The sequence below is a fragment of the Lytechinus variegatus genome, chromosome 1 (genome assembly GCF_018143015.1).
Source record: "Lytechinus variegatus isolate NC3 chromosome 1, Lvar_3.0, whole genome shotgun sequence".
Lineage (NCBI taxonomy): Eukaryota > Metazoa > Echinodermata > Echinoidea > Temnopleuroida > Toxopneustidae > Lytechinus > Lytechinus variegatus.
Window position 1 is genome coordinate 84,407,913 of NC_054740.1, and position 18,399 is coordinate 84,426,311.

The 18,399-nt window shown below is 34.9% G+C and overlaps 1 protein-coding gene across 1 annotated transcript in view; it reads right to left on the reverse strand.

Moving 5' to 3' along the window:
- Positions 1-18,399, reverse strand: part of LOC121432078 (titin-like) — a 116,679-nt gene that overhangs the window by 37,208 nt on the left and 61,072 nt on the right. The window contains exons 27-33 of the mRNA XM_041629929.1: positions 17,861-18,052; positions 17,160-17,460; positions 15,907-16,701; positions 9,218-9,496; positions 7,854-8,153; positions 7,211-7,282; positions 369-1,501 (exon numbers count right to left, since the gene is read on the reverse strand). Of these exons, the coding sequence (XP_041485863.1) occupies positions 369-1,501; positions 7,211-7,282; positions 7,854-8,153; positions 9,218-9,496; positions 15,907-16,701; positions 17,160-17,460; positions 17,861-18,052 (3,072 nt within the window). The remainder of the gene's footprint in view (positions 1-368; positions 1,502-7,210; positions 7,283-7,853; positions 8,154-9,217; positions 9,497-15,906; positions 16,702-17,159; positions 17,461-17,860; positions 18,053-18,399) is intronic.

Genomic DNA, 18,399 nt, shown 5'->3' on the forward strand with positions numbered 1-18,399 from the left:
TAAAATTTACCGTCTCACTTTTATTAATGTCATACAGCAATTCATTTTATATTGCCATCAGTATTTATTTATTTTTAATTTGACAATACCCAAACCTTGATTGACTTGTACTAAATGAGAAGTACACTTAACTTTTTCATTTTTGGGGTCATTTTAATAAGATGAATGAATGTAAAAAAAATAATACGATATGCAGGTCCAAAATGATTGAATATGATTCATGTAGCATCTTTCTGGAAAGTTGGGATCTTAAAGATGAAACCAAGACATTAATAGAGCACATGAAATATCCTGCTTTAAGTTATCAAACACCACAAAATAAAAATTCCCTTTTCAGGTATTCTTGACAAGGTATGAAGGAGCCTCACCTGATCTTTCAATTTGTCCACAATGACAGGAGCTGCTTCTCTAATTTCTGCCTTCTCCAAAGGCATCTGCAGAGTAACAGCTTCCTCGGGTTTCACCTTCTCAACACCTACATCTATCTGCACCTCTTGCATCTCCTCTGCTTGCTGTGGTTTGCCAACCTCAAGGATGACTTCCGACTCCTCAGGCTGTACCTCTATAGGAAGAACAATCTCGGCAGTTTCCCTTGGCTCTGTTACTTGGGGAGTGACTTCTGCAACAGTTACAACAGGTGTCTCACCAGGAATGGCCTCCTCAACTGGAACTTCCTTTGATTCGGGAGTGATTGCAGAGATACCAACATCAGGAACATCTTCGGTGGGTTCTTGGGCTGGGAGAGTAACTTCTTCAGGCTTCTTGGTCACAGGTGCAATGGTTGCTTCCTGATCCTCTGAGACCTGAGGAGCCTTCTCCACAACGATGACTGCACTTTCATCAGTGACAGGTTTCTTCTTCTTCAGGATGGCTCTACCTCTTTTAGGTGACTTGATCTCTTCATCCTCTTCCTCCACCGTGTCAAGGAATACACGCCTTTTATATTCAACGTCAGGCTGATCCAGAGGTCGCACTTGAACTTTCAACTTTTTCTCTTTATCTTTCTTCTTTTTCTTCTTTTTCTTTTTCTCTTTCTTCTCTGGTTCAGACTCCTTTTCATCCTCATGAGGCAATTCTGGTTCCAAAATTGGCTCTCCCTCTAAATCTCCCTCTGTAAGATCCTCATCTTCTTCTTCATCATCATCGTCATCAAACGGAGCACTTTCAGAAGGACCTTCATCAATTGTCACTGATACAGGCTCCTCTTCTGGCCTATCTTCATCATCAGGAGTGTCTTCAGGTCTGGGAGCTTCCACCGGAACCTCAGCAGCTGGTGGGATATCATGAGGGCGCTTCTCTTGAACATCTGGTCTTGCTTCCTCGGGAAGTGTTTCAGGAACCTCTGGTGCTTCAGGAGCAGGAATTTCAACTGTTACTTCAGGTAATTCCTCTGGTAGGGCTTCTTCAGTTGGAAGTTCAGATTTAGGTGCTTCTTCCTTAGGCGCAATAACAACCTCCACAGCTTCAACTGTTGCAACTTCTTCAGCAGCTGGAGTTGTCTCTGTAAGGTTGAAGAAAGTTGGTAGGCTCAAGAAGATTGAAAATGAACATCCAGCAGTAGAATGAAGATGAACATCCAATGCCGTGCATCAATGCTCTGATGGCAGACTTGGCAGGCAAAATGCAACTCTTCTAATGGTCATGCAACTGTTCCGTGATGATGCAATGGAATGATACTAAAACTAAAACAAGGTGCTTCATGCCGGAAAAAATCTTAACAGTCCTCTGTCACAAGCACAAATGATTTGACATTGATATAACATTCTTGTTGAGAATTACCCTAGTTGCCTGGTCTTGATCATATTTGGAATGCAAATTATTTTTAGCTGTAGTGAGGTCTGGGATTCTATCTTTAAAATATCTCGGGAGTCCTCTTTCTGGATATACTGCTGCCCCCTACTCCCGTTTATAATCTCATTATGAATCCTTTGGGTATTTTGGTTTTGTTATTTACTTTAAAATATTGGACGTTGTCATGATAGTTTGTTTTATGTCAGTGGTATGTATCAAACATGTTTTTTTTTTATTTTACTGTATTGATATATCTGAGTTCAAAATTGAGAATTGAAATCTTTGTGTTTATCATCGCCGTTTATGCTGAGCTTTTCAGTGTCCTTGCGTAAACTTGTTCTATCTTTGTTTTGTTAATTATAATCTAATTTAATTACAATGGTTTTGTTTAACTTTTGTTTAATAGATTCAGAAAATTTCAAAATGGGGCAATTTTTATGATCTATTCACAGATAAAAATTCTGCTGCAAAGGCAAGATATAACACGGGGGGGGGGGGGGGGGGAGTAATCAACCCTGTTATACTGGAAAATGTGTTTTGAATGAGATATGTATTTTAGAGAATGATTTGGAAAACCCCAAATGCCATTATTTGTTGTCCCCTAAACGAAGCACAACCATCACAAAGGACAACATGCACACTGCACAATATCAATTTCACATTATATAACTTCTGAATGTTACCATGGAGAGGGAGCATATTGTCATTGAGGGTTCACAGTACATCGTGAATTCTTTCTTGGGGACTTAGGAACCTGAGAGATGGTAACTAGAAAAACAATGACAATCCATGCACACATTTGAATGCCATCGCTCCAGACAACATTGTACAACGCCTACATAGCCGGTTGTATACGAGCGAATGGAAGGTTAAATGACAAACATTTGTACCATTGCACACGTACCGTCCTTAATGTACCATTGCACGGTCAGGAACAAGGTGATTACATTGGGAAAAAAATGATGATTGTTCGTATTTTTGCTAACTTCTGAGGCGTTGTACAACACATATAGCGAATATTCTTGTTCGTGCAATGGTGCAACATTTCACATTCAAAATCGTTGAATAAAGCATCTTTATTCCACCTTATGCAAAATCTTGAACCATCGCACTCATGCCTATTGGCTATCTGTATACAATACCCTTAGAGGCCCATACTCTGAAGCCAGGTTTAACTTAGACCATTGTCTACCTCTGTGATGAAATTATAGGAAGCCAAAATTTAAAAAAAATTCTGTCTATATTGTATATTTCTTATGTTTACTTTTTCGTTTCCCAATGAGGACAAATACTTCAGTTATCATTCCCAGGCAATTATGAACAATGTGAGTGTCAAATGAGTTAATAAAGTGGATTTGTACTGTAAGGGATTTGTGCCCCAATTGGCTATCCATAGTTAAACCACAACTTAAAAGCAGGGTTTAATTAAAACCCGAGTTCAGAATGCGGTCCGGAGTGCCCTCTTGGGATCTCTATAGAATGGATGCCCTGTTAATGTCATGAAAAACAAGAACACAGCTTGTGCTCATGTTCCGTTTGCATGGATGGGCATTGTTCTCTTAGCTACTGTCCACTAGGTTACTGTCAAGTAATGAAAATTCCCCTTTCCCTTAAGAACAGGCAAAAAGTACTCATTGAGTGCATGACATCAAAAGTCAAGCTTGAGTTGATATTTCCTTTTCAGGTCCCACCATCTTCAAGAAAGAATTGACATGGTACTGTGAACTGTCAATGACAAACAGGTACAAACACACACAATCACATTGTTGCATGCATAACAGACATACACAGATAACATCAAATGAACATTCACCATGCACTATTACCCAGCCTAAACTTATTACCCAATTTTTTTACTATCTATAACTATAAAAATAAATCAAAATTAACATGGGCAGAGCTCTCTATTCAGATGTACCACAAAACAGAATAGACTACCGGAAGCTTTTCAAAGTCTATTTCTACTGTTTAATAAAAAGGGGGAAGTTTATGCGTGGAAGTAGAGGGTTGGCATGGGTGCTTTTGAGATCTTTTGGGGGATTTGCCAAAGACGAAAACAAGTAAACTTGATATAACAGAACTGCTCACCAAATACCTCTTTTTTTTTGCAATATGAAGAGCAAATATTCTTATTTTGGGGAGGATTTTGCTTTTTATTTCATTTTACAAGAGGATGCAGATCAGGGGAAATACCAGGGTGGTACAGATATGAAGATCTGAAATATGAGATAGACTTTACATAAATGGAAAACTAGGCATTATAATGACTACATAGATATACACAAACAACAGAAAGCAGGCAAATTACAATGAAAATTGAAGTAAACAGTGTTTTTGTTATTTGTATAAAAGGATATGAAAGAATACAAAATTTATACAAACAGTGGTCTTGGCAAACTGTTTGGTACAGTATGCATTATAAAATCCAGTACAAACATACCTGGTTGTGACTTTATATGAATACAATATTTTGAAATTTTAGAAAGAAATATTTGCATTTGAAAATTAAGCCAAAATTAAAGACCAAGCTTTATATGCAATACATAATCCATTTTTCTCTTCCCAATACACCAACAAATGTTTTGGTTTAGTTAACCTTTCCCAATCTTATTAATTACAATATTCGAAGCACCTATTTACAATAAAATTTTCAAATTAAATATCAAATTGAATTATATTTAGTCTATTGTTTGCAACATACCTATCTAACAAAAAGATATATATTCTATTGCATGTGAATGCAGGAAGTAATATGTGCAGTCTAGCTATAAGGCAAGTATTGCATGACCTACTGTCAATCATAATTAATATCGATTTCCTTTACCTCTTGGAGAATATAGACTTATACAACTGATAGTACTATAGCATTCTAATTTTAGATAAGTAGTTCAGATAATATTTACAATCACCCTAAAATAAAAAAGAAAAGATTTGGAGTTGCATATCATTTTAAAATAATTATTTAATGTTTTTTGGGCTAAATCTTCATATAATATCTGGATATGAATTATGAGTTGAAAAACAAAACTCAACAAATCATTTTATTTTCTTTTGGTTAGGCTTTATATAGTCTAGACTTCATTTTACATGTAGAACAACACATAACATAAAAAATAACCAGTAACTAATTTTGAAATAAAAGAAAAATAAGTCAGAACAGTAATGTGGCAAAAAACGTGAAATGAATAACTAGTTACTCTTTCTATGATGATTCTCCCCCACTAATATCAAAACAAGACAACAGTTTTGGAAAGTACAATACATGACTTTGGAATGTAAATTACTTGGATGAGTATAAGAATGGAAAGTTGTCATGTTAACATGAAAGTGATTGTGTACTAATGACTACTTGACTTCTAAATCAACTTGCCCAACAAATAAATCTATTTCAAAAACAAATACTGAGAAATAAAATGCACAGACGATCACAGCAAAACGAGGATACATGCAGTGTAAAATAAACTTTTAACATTCAGATTAACAAAGTATTGGTTTGCCAAGAAAAATACCACAAATGCACAACTTCTACATTTATGCAAACAAACACTGAACTGGATAGATTGAAAAATTAAATTGAGATGTACATCATTAACATTTCACACATATTCTTTCTAAATATACAAAGCATAGTGGTTACAAACAGACAACTTATAATCCATTAAAAAGTGCAATAAATCCTTGGAATATATCCTGAATGATAATAATAATTTCTGGAAATGCACAATTTACGAGCTAAGTACATGCCATAAAAGCCACTAACACTAACATAGTGAATACAATATTCACTATGTAAATACACATCACAGAATTTCTTTCAAAAATGCATAGGATGATTTGGTCTGAATATTACTTGATTTGAGAAGGAAATGAAAAATATCACAAGTTTTATCCACTAAAGATGAAAAACACAACCAGTATCATTAACATCATGCATAAAGTACATACAAGTGAATTTCCTCATGTGACTCCTTGATGAAGTTCATCATGTCAATTGAAAGAGAATTGTTAAATGCCAAACTATTTTTATTCCTCAACAGGGATGATGTGCATTGACTGATATCATTCATCTATTGAGAACTTGATTCTTTTACATGCAAACAAGCAGAAATTGAAAAATATAATAATTTTTCAAAACATAGAATACATGTACATGTGAAAAAACAATAACTTTTTATGAGAAAATCCATGCACAAGAAGACAAACGCATACTAATTCAACCTTGCACCATACACAATTATATATAAAATATATACTATGTATAATTTCTAACCCAAATTTAGAAACAAAATGATTTCTTTAAAAATACATGTTACAAATTATTCAATTTGGCTCATAAATTAAGAAAAGTACTTTTGAATATCCTACTCGCGGCACCAAAGGAATATGAATTAATGCAAAAGTACTTGCATTTTTTTCAAAATACATATCAACGTGCAATATTTTCAGGAAAGTTGAATACAAAATTGATGTATAAAAATGCAGCACATTTGATACAAGTTAACATGAATTTATAGTCCATCATTTCAGATGCATAATAAAAGAAATAAATCCAAGTACAAAAGGTATTGGGTGTTAATACTGAATCTGTAAGTAATGCTTTGAGAGTCTTTCACAGACTAAATACTTAATTTTTACTCGACCCATATTTTATCAAGACTGAAATGGAATTTTAAATGCTGAAAAACATTTCTTTTAAAATTATCTGAATACAGGTACTTCTTAGGATACTACTTCCAGATAAAAAAGGGCACACTAACTTGCATGAACAAAACAAAGACATTTCTCCTTTTTTAAAATGAAAATATGCAAATTCATCTCATCTTTTCATTGGTCCCACTAAAATCTATTGCACTTACATGCCCTCCTTGACACTGGAGTAGCACACATCAAGGCTCTTCCATTCATCAAGTCTTTATCTGCCTTGATCCACAAGATTGACAAAAAGAACCACTTTTGACTTTAAAAATAAGTACATGCAAACAGCACCCATCCATTGTAAAGTCAGCTGTTTAGAGCTAGAAGGATAGCATTGTATGCTCAAACAGTGAAACAAGCCTTCTAGTTCCATACCAAGTGACACAATATCAGGTTCTAATCCATTACAAGAATCAACCAATTTAGTACAGAAGGCTGAAGAGCATTTCATGAAGCAACCTGTAAATGATTTCACTGTTAATTGACGTAAGCTCATGTATTTGATTGGCCGAGAGTGAATTTGTAAGTGATATCACTCTTAGGGTGCTTCATGAAACAGTCCCCTGGTAATCCCTATATAAAGTATATTGGAAACAGGGTTAAGCATTCCACAAAACAAAAAGGTGGATGGACTACAAGAACAAGACCACGTAACACATAGCAATGAATATAACGATGAAAGCTACGATGTCCCATTCCAGTATGTGTGCCAGGGATGCCATACCTTCTGGTTTCATTGCCTTGGTTTCTGGGGTAACCTGGTCCTCTGCAACCTCCTGGGGTACAGCTTCAACCTCTGTAAGAGGGGAGGTTGAGAAAGAGAGGGAAAGTGTAAGGGGGAGGAGGGAGACAAAGAGAATGAGTGGTAAAAAAAAGGGAGGGTTAAAGCAGAGAGATCCAAGACAGGTCAAAGAAAGGGGTAGAATATTAAAATGAATAGTGAAGGTCAGGAATCTTGAACCGTCATACAAATATCTATCATTCATCTATTATAGTTTCATATTCAATAAAAGATTTTATTCATAGATATTTATAATTTCCTATGTTAAATCAAATATGCAATTTGGGTAAGATCCTGCAATATGTTGTCATTAATGGAAACATAATCAGGGATAAGAATATATTTTGTCATTGACAGTGACTTACTAACTATGACACAACTGTAAAGTCTGTGTCTAATCTACAAAGCTGAAAAGCTTAATATCAGCAATGCCTGCATGTGAGCTACAATACTACCTCAAGGATCTAGCAAAAAATAGAACATCTTGGGCTTTGCCAAACATTCAACATGATCAACAATAGAGGAGACTCCCCCACACCCCTATATATTATAAGACCACTCACAGAATTCTTTAAAATACACTTACCCTTTTCTGTTGGGAGATGAACCACCACCTTCTCAGTGGGTTCACCGACACCAAACTGGTTGGAGGCACTGACCCGGAAGGCATACTCCTCACCAGGAGTCAGATCAGCGATGGTAAAGACGGGTGCCTTGAGGGTCTCGGCTATCCTCTGCCATGACTTGGTGGCACTGTCCAGCATCTCAACGATGTAGGAGGACACCTCCTGGCCTTCGTCTTCCATGATAGGCGTCTGCCAGGTGATGGTGGTAGAGGTGGGAGTTACCTGGGTTGGTTCCAGCTTCCGGGGTTTGTCTGGGATGTCTGTCAAGGAGGGTGAGGGGAAGGGATGAAGCAAAGTGATAATATCACAAGTTCAGAATATAAAGTTCATATCAATTATTTTTCTAGGGGGCAAGGGGAGTAAATTGCAACTTCCAGGTGGCTGAAAACAAGTTAATAATTAAAATAAAGAAATTGTAATGAATTAATTAGCATGGAAGCACCCAGCATCATAAGTTGGAAGGGGAATGGTTTCAGAGCTTGGATCGGCAGTTTTAGTACCTTGTCCTGGCATCTGATGTTGAAATGGATGGGATATCAGCACTTCCAGGATATTTTCCAAGAAATGCTGCTGGTTCATATACTGGTCATAAAACTGTTAATACTGAGAATCTTAACACCCTCCCCATTTTTTCTCATCAATTTGACTCATACAAAACAATGAATTAAAAAGGTGTCCTGCTTAATTTCAAATCAATAAATATAATTCCATATAAAAGAGGAAATCAATGCATATTTGACAGCAATACTCGTGTGATTAATACTCTTAACTCCCATCAAGAGGAACTTGCTAACATTAACCATTGCATATTTAAAAAAACCTACACTTTAATTGCTACATATAATTTAATGTACAATTATTTGAGATTATATTAACCCCCCATGTTGCAAGCAATGGCGAATGACGGCAAATACAAATCCATTTGTAAAGTAGGGATTCTTTTTTAATTTTTTTAAAGAGAGAAATACAGATTCTGTTTAAAGAAAAGCCACAAGTACATTGTTGCATCATGACTAACATAGATCGAAAAAGAGTTTCTCTTACCTGCTGAGTTTTATGGAAAAAAGTAAATATGGTGCAAAGTTCATGACAGAAGCAAATTGAAACAAAATTGTAATTAGGCATTAAAAGCAATTAATTTTGGAACTCTGTGCTGAATTTAATATTCTATGATTGCAGTGAAAGCAATTCGGGTTTAGCTTTGTTGAATGAACACTCTTTAGCATAAAAAAGCTGGAGGAAAATGTTGAGAAAATGAATGAACCAAACTCTCTTCATAAATATCAGATTTTGATTCTTAAGGGACAATCAAGCTTCTATGTACCTATAACTGTAATGCTGACTTGGAGTTCATCTCGAGCAAGCTCGTTCTCAACGACAACCACATAGTCACCAGCGTCCTCCATCTGGGCCTTAGAGATGACCAGTTGGGTCGTTTCTCGGGTTGTTTCAGTGGTGATTCTTTCAGTGGTTTCCACGACGACTGAGTTTTTGTACCAGGTGACAGATGGCTGAGGGAACCCCTCGATATGGATATCAACAGTGACTGAGTCACCACGCTTCACGGACACACTCTCGGGCCCCTCCGTAATTCGGGCGGGGACTGTTGATTTGAGTTGATCGGGAGGGAATGGTGTTTGGGCGTGTGGGGAGAGGATAAAAAAAGGATGAGGGAGAAATACAATGGATTATGAATGTGCAGCTGATTACATGAGGCCTTTTAGAAGTAATGATTTCCAATGCTTGATAGGACTTCGGGAATGAAGCAAGTATGCTGTTGGGTTGTGCGTAAGCACTATTAGTAAGCTTTTTTCCCTCTATGAACTTTTGCAAAAGCCATTTTCAGCTTTAGGACATAAACAATGAAAGAAAAGGGTTGTTAAATTTAAAGTACAGATTTCAACTACTAGCCAAGACCTGAGGATGAAGGTCAAAGCATCAGACATCTTGTCAATAGAGAGAGAGCCATGTCTTTTTTTCCAGAAATCTGGCAAGCCTCACACTTCCTCATAGACAAAACAATAAGGAATACAGGAAAGCCGATATGCAAAGATGCAGAGCCTTTTTATAGAAGGATTCCTTTAAAAAGATGTGACACAGACTTTTGACATGAGGCCTAAACGCTTTCAGCCAACAACTTTTTCTATTTTGAATTATGCAAAAGGCAATTTACATTTTTGGACACAAAGCAATTATTTAAGAGGAAAGCTTTTTCAATAAATTCAAGAATACCATAGAGCACTTACAAAAGCTCAATGGATTTTTACCATGTTTTTGTACAACAAAGCTTTCATGGAAATATAGTGCAAAAGCAATTTAACAGTCAGGAGAGTGTTTTTGCATGAAAATTGGAAATGCTTCAGCTATTTGAAATTACTGCTTTGATTGCATACAATCTTCCAATTAATAGTCAAACACATCTCATCTCAACTAAATCTGCGACATAACATGATGGGCTCATTTTGAACTTGAAATATTATTTTTGTCAATAAATGCACAACTTGGATGTTTAATTAATATGATTATCCAGACTGAATTACATGCTATCTTTCTTTAAAAAATGTCATAGTCAAGAACAAGATATTGAATGGAGTTAAAACAATAATTATACATGAATAACTTCAATCAATTCTGAATTTGAATTTGAAAATGCATATTTCAAAGTATCAATATATGTTAAGTCAAACAAAAATCACTGTCATGAAATAATGAAATGGTATTAATGCAAAATGACTCAAGGACATGATATTACAGGAGTTAAACATGATAAAACATTGTTAGTAATGAAGCATGGGCAAGCATCCAATTTAGCATAACTCATCAGAACATTTGGCACATACATCACATACACATCTCCAATTTACAAACGTTATTAGCAAAAGTTGACTGTTGAAAAATGTACCATGCAGAGTTCTATCCTTTCTCACAGTGGCAAAAACAGACACAAAACAACAACCAATTAACCAACCAAATATCCATTAATAGAGTGAAAATCCCATACAATTCTTTGCAATGAGTTAGTATATTCCATGAATACTTCCAAGGTAATAAAAATGATGAATGAAAGGGGACCCTCGCCATAAAAAAATCAAGATAACATTCAAAATATATAATTAATTATGAATACTGTAACACAAACAATATGATTTTTAACAATCATAGGAGACAACAAATAAAAACAGCCAGGATATTATTAAAGGTATCTGTTTTCCCTGACAATTATTTATTCACCTATCTCACCACTTCAATGTACAACTTTACAAAACTTTTTTTTTATTTACAAACTTACAAATAAACCAATATATTTTGATTCCTTTATAAATCATGATATCTTAAATCCACTTCTACAGAATAAAAATTTTCTAGATTATATATTTCATTTTCTATATAACGCAGTGCATTCTATATATAATTTCATATCAGTATAGAGATTGAAAATGTGAGTCTTTCTCACATTAATTAAAAAAAAGAGTATATAGAAACAATTTCATGAGCTGTCTTAACTATAAAAGAGATGTATTATACTAATTTTGACCATTTCAATACAATGGCAAATAATTGTTCTAAATATTTTTAATTAACATGCTTGAGTTTGCTTCTGGCAGATATGAAATGTTTACATGGTTATCAAACATGCTAACATAAAATAATTTCTTACCAGGAATGTGCTTTTAAGAATACAAAATAATTTGTATTTTTTTGGCAATTTCAAGCATCCATATAAAAAGAAACATGTACATGTACAAAGTAAATATGAGATTAAGATAAAAAAAACTGGTAGGATCTGTTTATTAAATGTACATCACCTTTTGCAAATATGTGCATATTTTCAAATAGCTTCTCCTTTTAAATCTACATTTCCTTAAGAACATACATCATAATTTTTCAAATGGTGCATGAATTAAAAATGTCAATGATATGCAATCACTTTTGAATACAATAAAGCTTTAGAATTTTAATAATTGTATGTATAAATATAAAATAATTCTATGTTTGAAATTCAAGGTCTTTGTATTTAATAAAGCTAGGCATTAACAAATGATAGTACTTACTAGAACTATCAAACATCTATTTACAATATAGAATTGATTACCATGGAAATTGTTATGCAACCTTAGAAAATATCAGAAATTAAACCCCATTATAAATCAATCCTTCACAATCTTCACAAAGAGTCACAATGAAAATTCTCCTTTAAATCAATGATAATAAATTGTTTACCATGGAAATTGTTATAGAACCTTAGAAAAGTTTCCTTTAAATCAACGATCATCATTTAACATGAAAAGGAAAGGATGGGATTGGCAATCAATTCAAAGTATTCATGCATCTCTGGTTCATAGAATAGGCCTAAATAGATCACATACTGAAATAACATTCAAAGAAATGATATAAACAATACAAATTAAGAATGGTTTGACTATTGATGAGCAACTTAGACAGCTGAAACCACGGGCAACTGACAATAATCATGCATGTTTAATTATGTTATTAAAATAAATCTAAAATAAATAATTGTGTAGGATTTATCTGAAAATATCATTTGTGAAATTCAGAGCTGTTCTTGTAGAATAAGGCTAAAAGGCCAGTAAAAGTTATAGAAGTAACAATTTCAAGCAAATCCAAGAGTATAAGTTCACATTGACCTACAGTAAATGTCAAGCATGCAAAAGGCAAAGGCAATTTTTTTTATTGTATTACAATAAATGAGGTACAACTGTGACAGATACGTCCATAACCCTAGAATGTTCATACAATTTTTATTATGATTGGAAATGAAATCCTGAACAGAATCAACAAACAAAAACCTTTGCGTGCATTATGAAAAAAAAGTTAAGAGAATACATCAGATGGAGATTACATTTACAACGAAATGTACAATAATGAAATTAAACTTTCATTTTTTCACAAAAGTAAGTTTCTCTTTCAGGTAGTTATCAAAAGTCAGTTGTAACAATGGATGAATTATGATTTACTTCCTATGCACACAAAGGCTTTGGTTTGCTTCAACAGTGCTTTTATTTTCATGGTTAGATATTGCTTTAATTTGGAAAAGAGGCATTCCATAGTGCTCTTTCTTTAAAGGTAGATGCGATACACGCTGTTCTTATGTTCCACTATGTGATGATGCAACGTGCCTGTGTTAAGGATCAGGATGGGGGCAAACAGATTGAAAAAAAAACAGATAGGGGAAGGGGTAAAAAAACAAAACATCAATACAACTATCAAGTGCAACATACAATCAAAAGATCAGTCAAACGGCAGGCAAATGTCTAACACATCTAAGTTGTTGAGAAGTGCTTACAAAGATCAGAGGTCAACAGGAGGAATCTTTTGCTACTTTCACATTCACATGAAATCATTTCACACTACGTAATTTAGATAATATATTGCACAGCAAAAAGGGTTCAGTCAACTGTAAGCTCCACTAATGGCATTTTCATTTCATTTTCCCCAGCACATATAGAATTAGAGCTGTGCTTTAAAATAGTCGAGTTGGGGAGATTGGAGCTGCAGCTCCATTATGACCTCTATTTCTATTTTCTTCATTTTTTTTCCTTCAGAATATTACATAAAACTCAAAGAGAACATTAAAGAATTCCTCTCTTCTTACTTGATATTTGAAAACTGATTAATAACTATGCATTTACTTTGATAAAAAAAGAAGCAAAATCAAGTATTATGTGAGTTTCAGTGAATTCTAAAAAATATATAAGCTTCTGTAATGTACTTGTTTTTCTTTCACAAAAAATGCTTTCAAGTATAGGTTGGATATTGCACATGTTGTGCTGATGTAGCAGCTTTTATTTGGTGCATTAAATGACATTAAATGACAGCTGGGTAAACAGCACCACAGCGCCTAGAAAGAAAGTATTAGGTGCATTATAAATGTGATGTGTTATAAATCAAGTTTGAGCTATGAGATATCAAAATCCTGGTCAACCTTAATCCAGTGTTAGTCACTTTGTTGAATACGTAACCTGACACCAAAATCAGCAGAAAATAAGAAAATTTCAATACTATTCACCAGATTATCATTAAGATAAGTGCATACATGGGTTTGTTAATTACCAAACTTCACCACACGAAAAATAATTTGGATAGTTTATAAATTTGTCTTAAATTAAGCTTAAATTAAGATTTCATTCCAAACCCTCATGAAATCAACAGTATCAGACCCCCCCCCACAAAAAAAAAATCATATATTTCAATCACAAACAGGAAAGGGAAAAGGCCATACCAATCAACGAAAATAATAATTAGTTTGAAATGGAAATCATGCTTTCCCTTCATTAACATCCCTCTTGTAGTTTCTATCACATTTCATAATTCAAATGGACTCCAAATGTTAGAGAAATTATATTTCTAAGGAATGAATTGCTTTATGTGGTATTAATTGGGAACTTTGATATGTTAAAAAAAGATTTAAACCTTAGGGTGTCATTTGTTTGGCAATCGCAACACAATATAAACAAGGTTTTTTATATGAAAACTTGTGAGTATGCTCACGCTTAAAAACAATATGCAACACTTTTGCCTTATACAGAATTAAAAAAGATAATTTGTGAGACATAATTTGGAATTTATATATTAATATCCTGTAAGATGTCCATTAAGAGCATACAAAATCATATATGTAACCTCTTGTCTGCCAAATAAATTATTGTTTTTTAAGTTTTGGAAAATTTTCCACCTATTTTTCCATAAAAGCATTGTCAAAATTGACTTTTCTATATTACAGACATTGCTCCAAAATCCTTAATAGTAAATATGCCAACTACTGAATAGGTTGAAAAAAATTGATAGATCATAAAAAATATCAGTATCCTAAAAAGTATGTTCATACAGAAGAGTAAGTGCAATCCAGTTTATTATGAAGAATAAATAATTAAACACAAGGTTATCAAAAGAAATTTAAAATCATAACTTAAGTACAGTAAAACTTGCGCCGATACAAACATCACCAAACTAAACAAATTAAAAAAAAATATTTAAAAACATAATGAGAAAGCATATCTGATTGTGAAATTGAGCATTGTATGCCAAATTTGATGAGCAAAGATTTAAGCAGTTTTCAGAATAAAAGGAAGCAAAAGCGTGTTAACCCATAAGTCCGCTTACAAACCATTGTGCATTTTCTTTTCAGTTTAAGAACAAAGAACCGAAACAAAACCCAACTGAAAAAGATGGAGAAAACCAGCATTCTTAAGTAGCTTATGAAATGTCAGCTGCACAACGAAATGCATCCCAAAACACATGTGTTTTATACATTGCTTATAAAACCTTATGGTTTGCCCTGGATAACCATTGGTTACATTCACAATAATATAGCATTAAGAGATTTGGAGATTAAGAGAAGAGGTAAACATTTGTTAAAATGTGTTTAAATAGGAGATCATCCTTTAGCTGAAATGCCTTGCATCATATTTTCAATATGGAATTTTAATTCATCACTTGATCACTATTTTTTTGTAATTTTTATCATTGTAATTAAAAAAGGGACTTTTTAAATACTCTTCTGGATATAAGCATACATTTCAGAAGGAATTGATTTTTAAACTAATCCCTCATTAATGAAAATAAATTCATGCAAATGTGCAGAATCAACACATTTCTATAAGAGTGGGATATTTGATTTGTTTGTATAATCTATACTTAGAGTGAATTGTAGATTAAATGTCTTGAAAACGTAGTATAGAATATGCTATTACTACATATAGGAGTGGTGAGAACTATTAGTTATATTTTAGGAATGAGGAATCACCAATCGAGGGAATCTTAGTATGATGAAAGGCATTTAAGGTCAGGTTGTGTCTCACAAGGTAAGACTATTCCACACAAAACCACTAACAGAAAGTGAAACCATGCATGTTAAAGGTGAAAGGTTACAGTCCACAAGGAAAGGTGAGGTGCAACGAGAAACTTGATTAGTTTAGTCTTCGATGGGCAAAGCCACAAAGCAGTATGGTAGTGCATGCAGGAGAACAAGTAAGAGGAGAATCAGGGATTTACCTTCCAAGATCAGTTCTGCTGTTGTCGTTGCTTCGCCGATCTCGTTGATGGCCTTGCAGGTGTAGGTAGCGACATCATCCATGGTGGTGTTGCGGATGAGGAGTGTGCACATTCCCTGTTCGTCATAATCGATAGAAATGCGAGGTCCGAGTTTCAGCTCCACACCATTCTTGAACCACCTAATTTCTGGCATGGGTCTGCCCACCACTTTGCAGAAGAAGTTGATGCTATCGCCTTCTACTGCTGTGAGTGTCTTCATTTCGATGATGAATTTCGGTGGGTGCTTCTCTGGTCGCTTCTTGTGGGCTGCCTGGAGGAACAGATCAGCTTTGGACACTGCTGATCCTGCCTTGTTCGATGCCTTGCAGGCATATTCAGCATCATCATCAGCTCTGACTTCATCAATAATCAGGGAACCAATTCCTTCATCCTCAGCGAATTCAAATTTCACATGCTTGTCGTCTGGTTTGATCTCCTTGCCATTGCGATACCAGTGTAGAGTGGGCATAGGGATGCCGCTCACCTGGACATCAAACCTGGCTGGATGACCCTTAATAATTTCCAAGTCCACCATGTCTTCAACAAACTTAGGTGCTTCATACACTTCAGTGATTTCTCTCTGAGTGGGTTCCACTTGGAACTGAGGCATGATTTCAGGTGCAGCTTCGGTTGGCTTCTTCTCCATTGGCACGACTTGTTCCTCAACAACGGCAGCTTCTTGCTTGGGGACCGTCTCAAGAGGTTTCTCAACCTCCATGGTCGCTTTGGCTTCAACCTTGACTGGAGCCATTTTACCTAAATAATGGAATACAATAAAAGTAGATATTGTGAGTACCACCATGGTTAAAACTTGTGTTTGGCATCACAAAACAAAATACATGAAAAATATCCCAACTGATCAGACAATTGTTATGGAAATTGGGATCCATAATCAAATGATGACATTGTACAGAAACCCTGTATTTCTATCGAATATAAAATATCATCAGCTTAAAGAAAATACCAGATGTTATTGATCTTATTAACAAGTGTATTTGTATATTTCTTGAGGAGATTCTTAATCACCAGCCAAATTCTATGACGGGGTTCTGATTCTAAGCAAGCAAAAAGTGGAACACCATTTTCTAAAAAGAGCATAGATTTTTTTTTATCATCTCGTACTTCCAGCCCTGCACATGAGTTTAAGTAAATAGATGGAAACCAATCTATAATAACTTGTTTCTTGAAGGTCATATGAAGGATATCAATCCTACCTGGTACTTCCACAAACAGTTCTGATTCCGTGGAGGCAACGCCTACTGGATTGATTGCTCGGACGACATATTGTCCCTCATCCATACTCTCTACATCATGGATGGTCAGTACGCATACTCCGTCCGGCCTGTGTTCAGTCTGGTAGTGAGAGTCTGGCTCAATGACTTTGTCATCTACAAACCATTGGACCTCTGGTCTCGGGTGACCTTCGACCTTGCATGTGACCTCCGCCGTTTCACCTGGCTTCAGTTCAGCTGTGGTCAAAGGCTGTGTGAAGACTGGAGCTTTCTGCTCAGGTACCTATTACAATGGAAAAGACAAAGATATAAGGAGAGTAATCTTTTATTTACTATTTGATTAAAAGCAATTTCAAGGATTACATTTATGTAATATACAGAATTTTTAGATCCCCCCCCGGATAAAAACCACAAGATTATCTTATAAGCTCTCACTTTCATCAGTTTTTCCTTGAAAATGAATTGAAAAACAGTATGTATTTACATTTACTAGATGGATGAAATGAATATGGTTGTAAGAACAAAAGACTTCCAACAGTAATTCAGAAGAGCACATTTGATCAGTTCTTCATTGTTTCTTTAAGAACTTGTGTCAAAAAGGTCGAGGAGAGGATTTCACAGCAGTTCTTAGCTTTGAAGAATCTCTCCCAGGAATCATGACAAAATATCAGTATAACAATCACCTCTGTTGGTGCAAGTGTGACCTCCTCTTTGGTTGGTGTGACCTCGACGGGCATGACCACTTCCTGTTTCAGAGGTTTCTCCTCCATCTTCTTGGTGACTTCCACAATGACCTCCTCGGGATGTTTCTCAAGGTCCTCCAGTTGGATCTCAATCTGAACTTCATCATGGACCTCAGGCACAGCAGCTTCAGCCTGCACAAGATATATTTATAAGTGCGCAAACAGTGAGCTATTGCCAAACTGTCAGAACAGTTTTTTTTTTTAATGATACTGTGCGTATGCATGTAAACCTTGTTTAGGCTTACCCGGTTTCTGAAATTAATGATGAAGATTTTGTAGCAAAATATATTGACCAGAAAGGATCGGATGGGAAAAATCAAGATTGATCAAAGGATGCCATTCATCATAATTAGAGTAATTAAATCTGTTAAATGCTGGAAAGGGGTATTTGGTGAATCTTTTGCAATGGATAAGTTAAAGAAAATGGGACAAAGTGAAATGGCAAGATTACAAAAAAAAAATGTTCGTAACATTTTTGT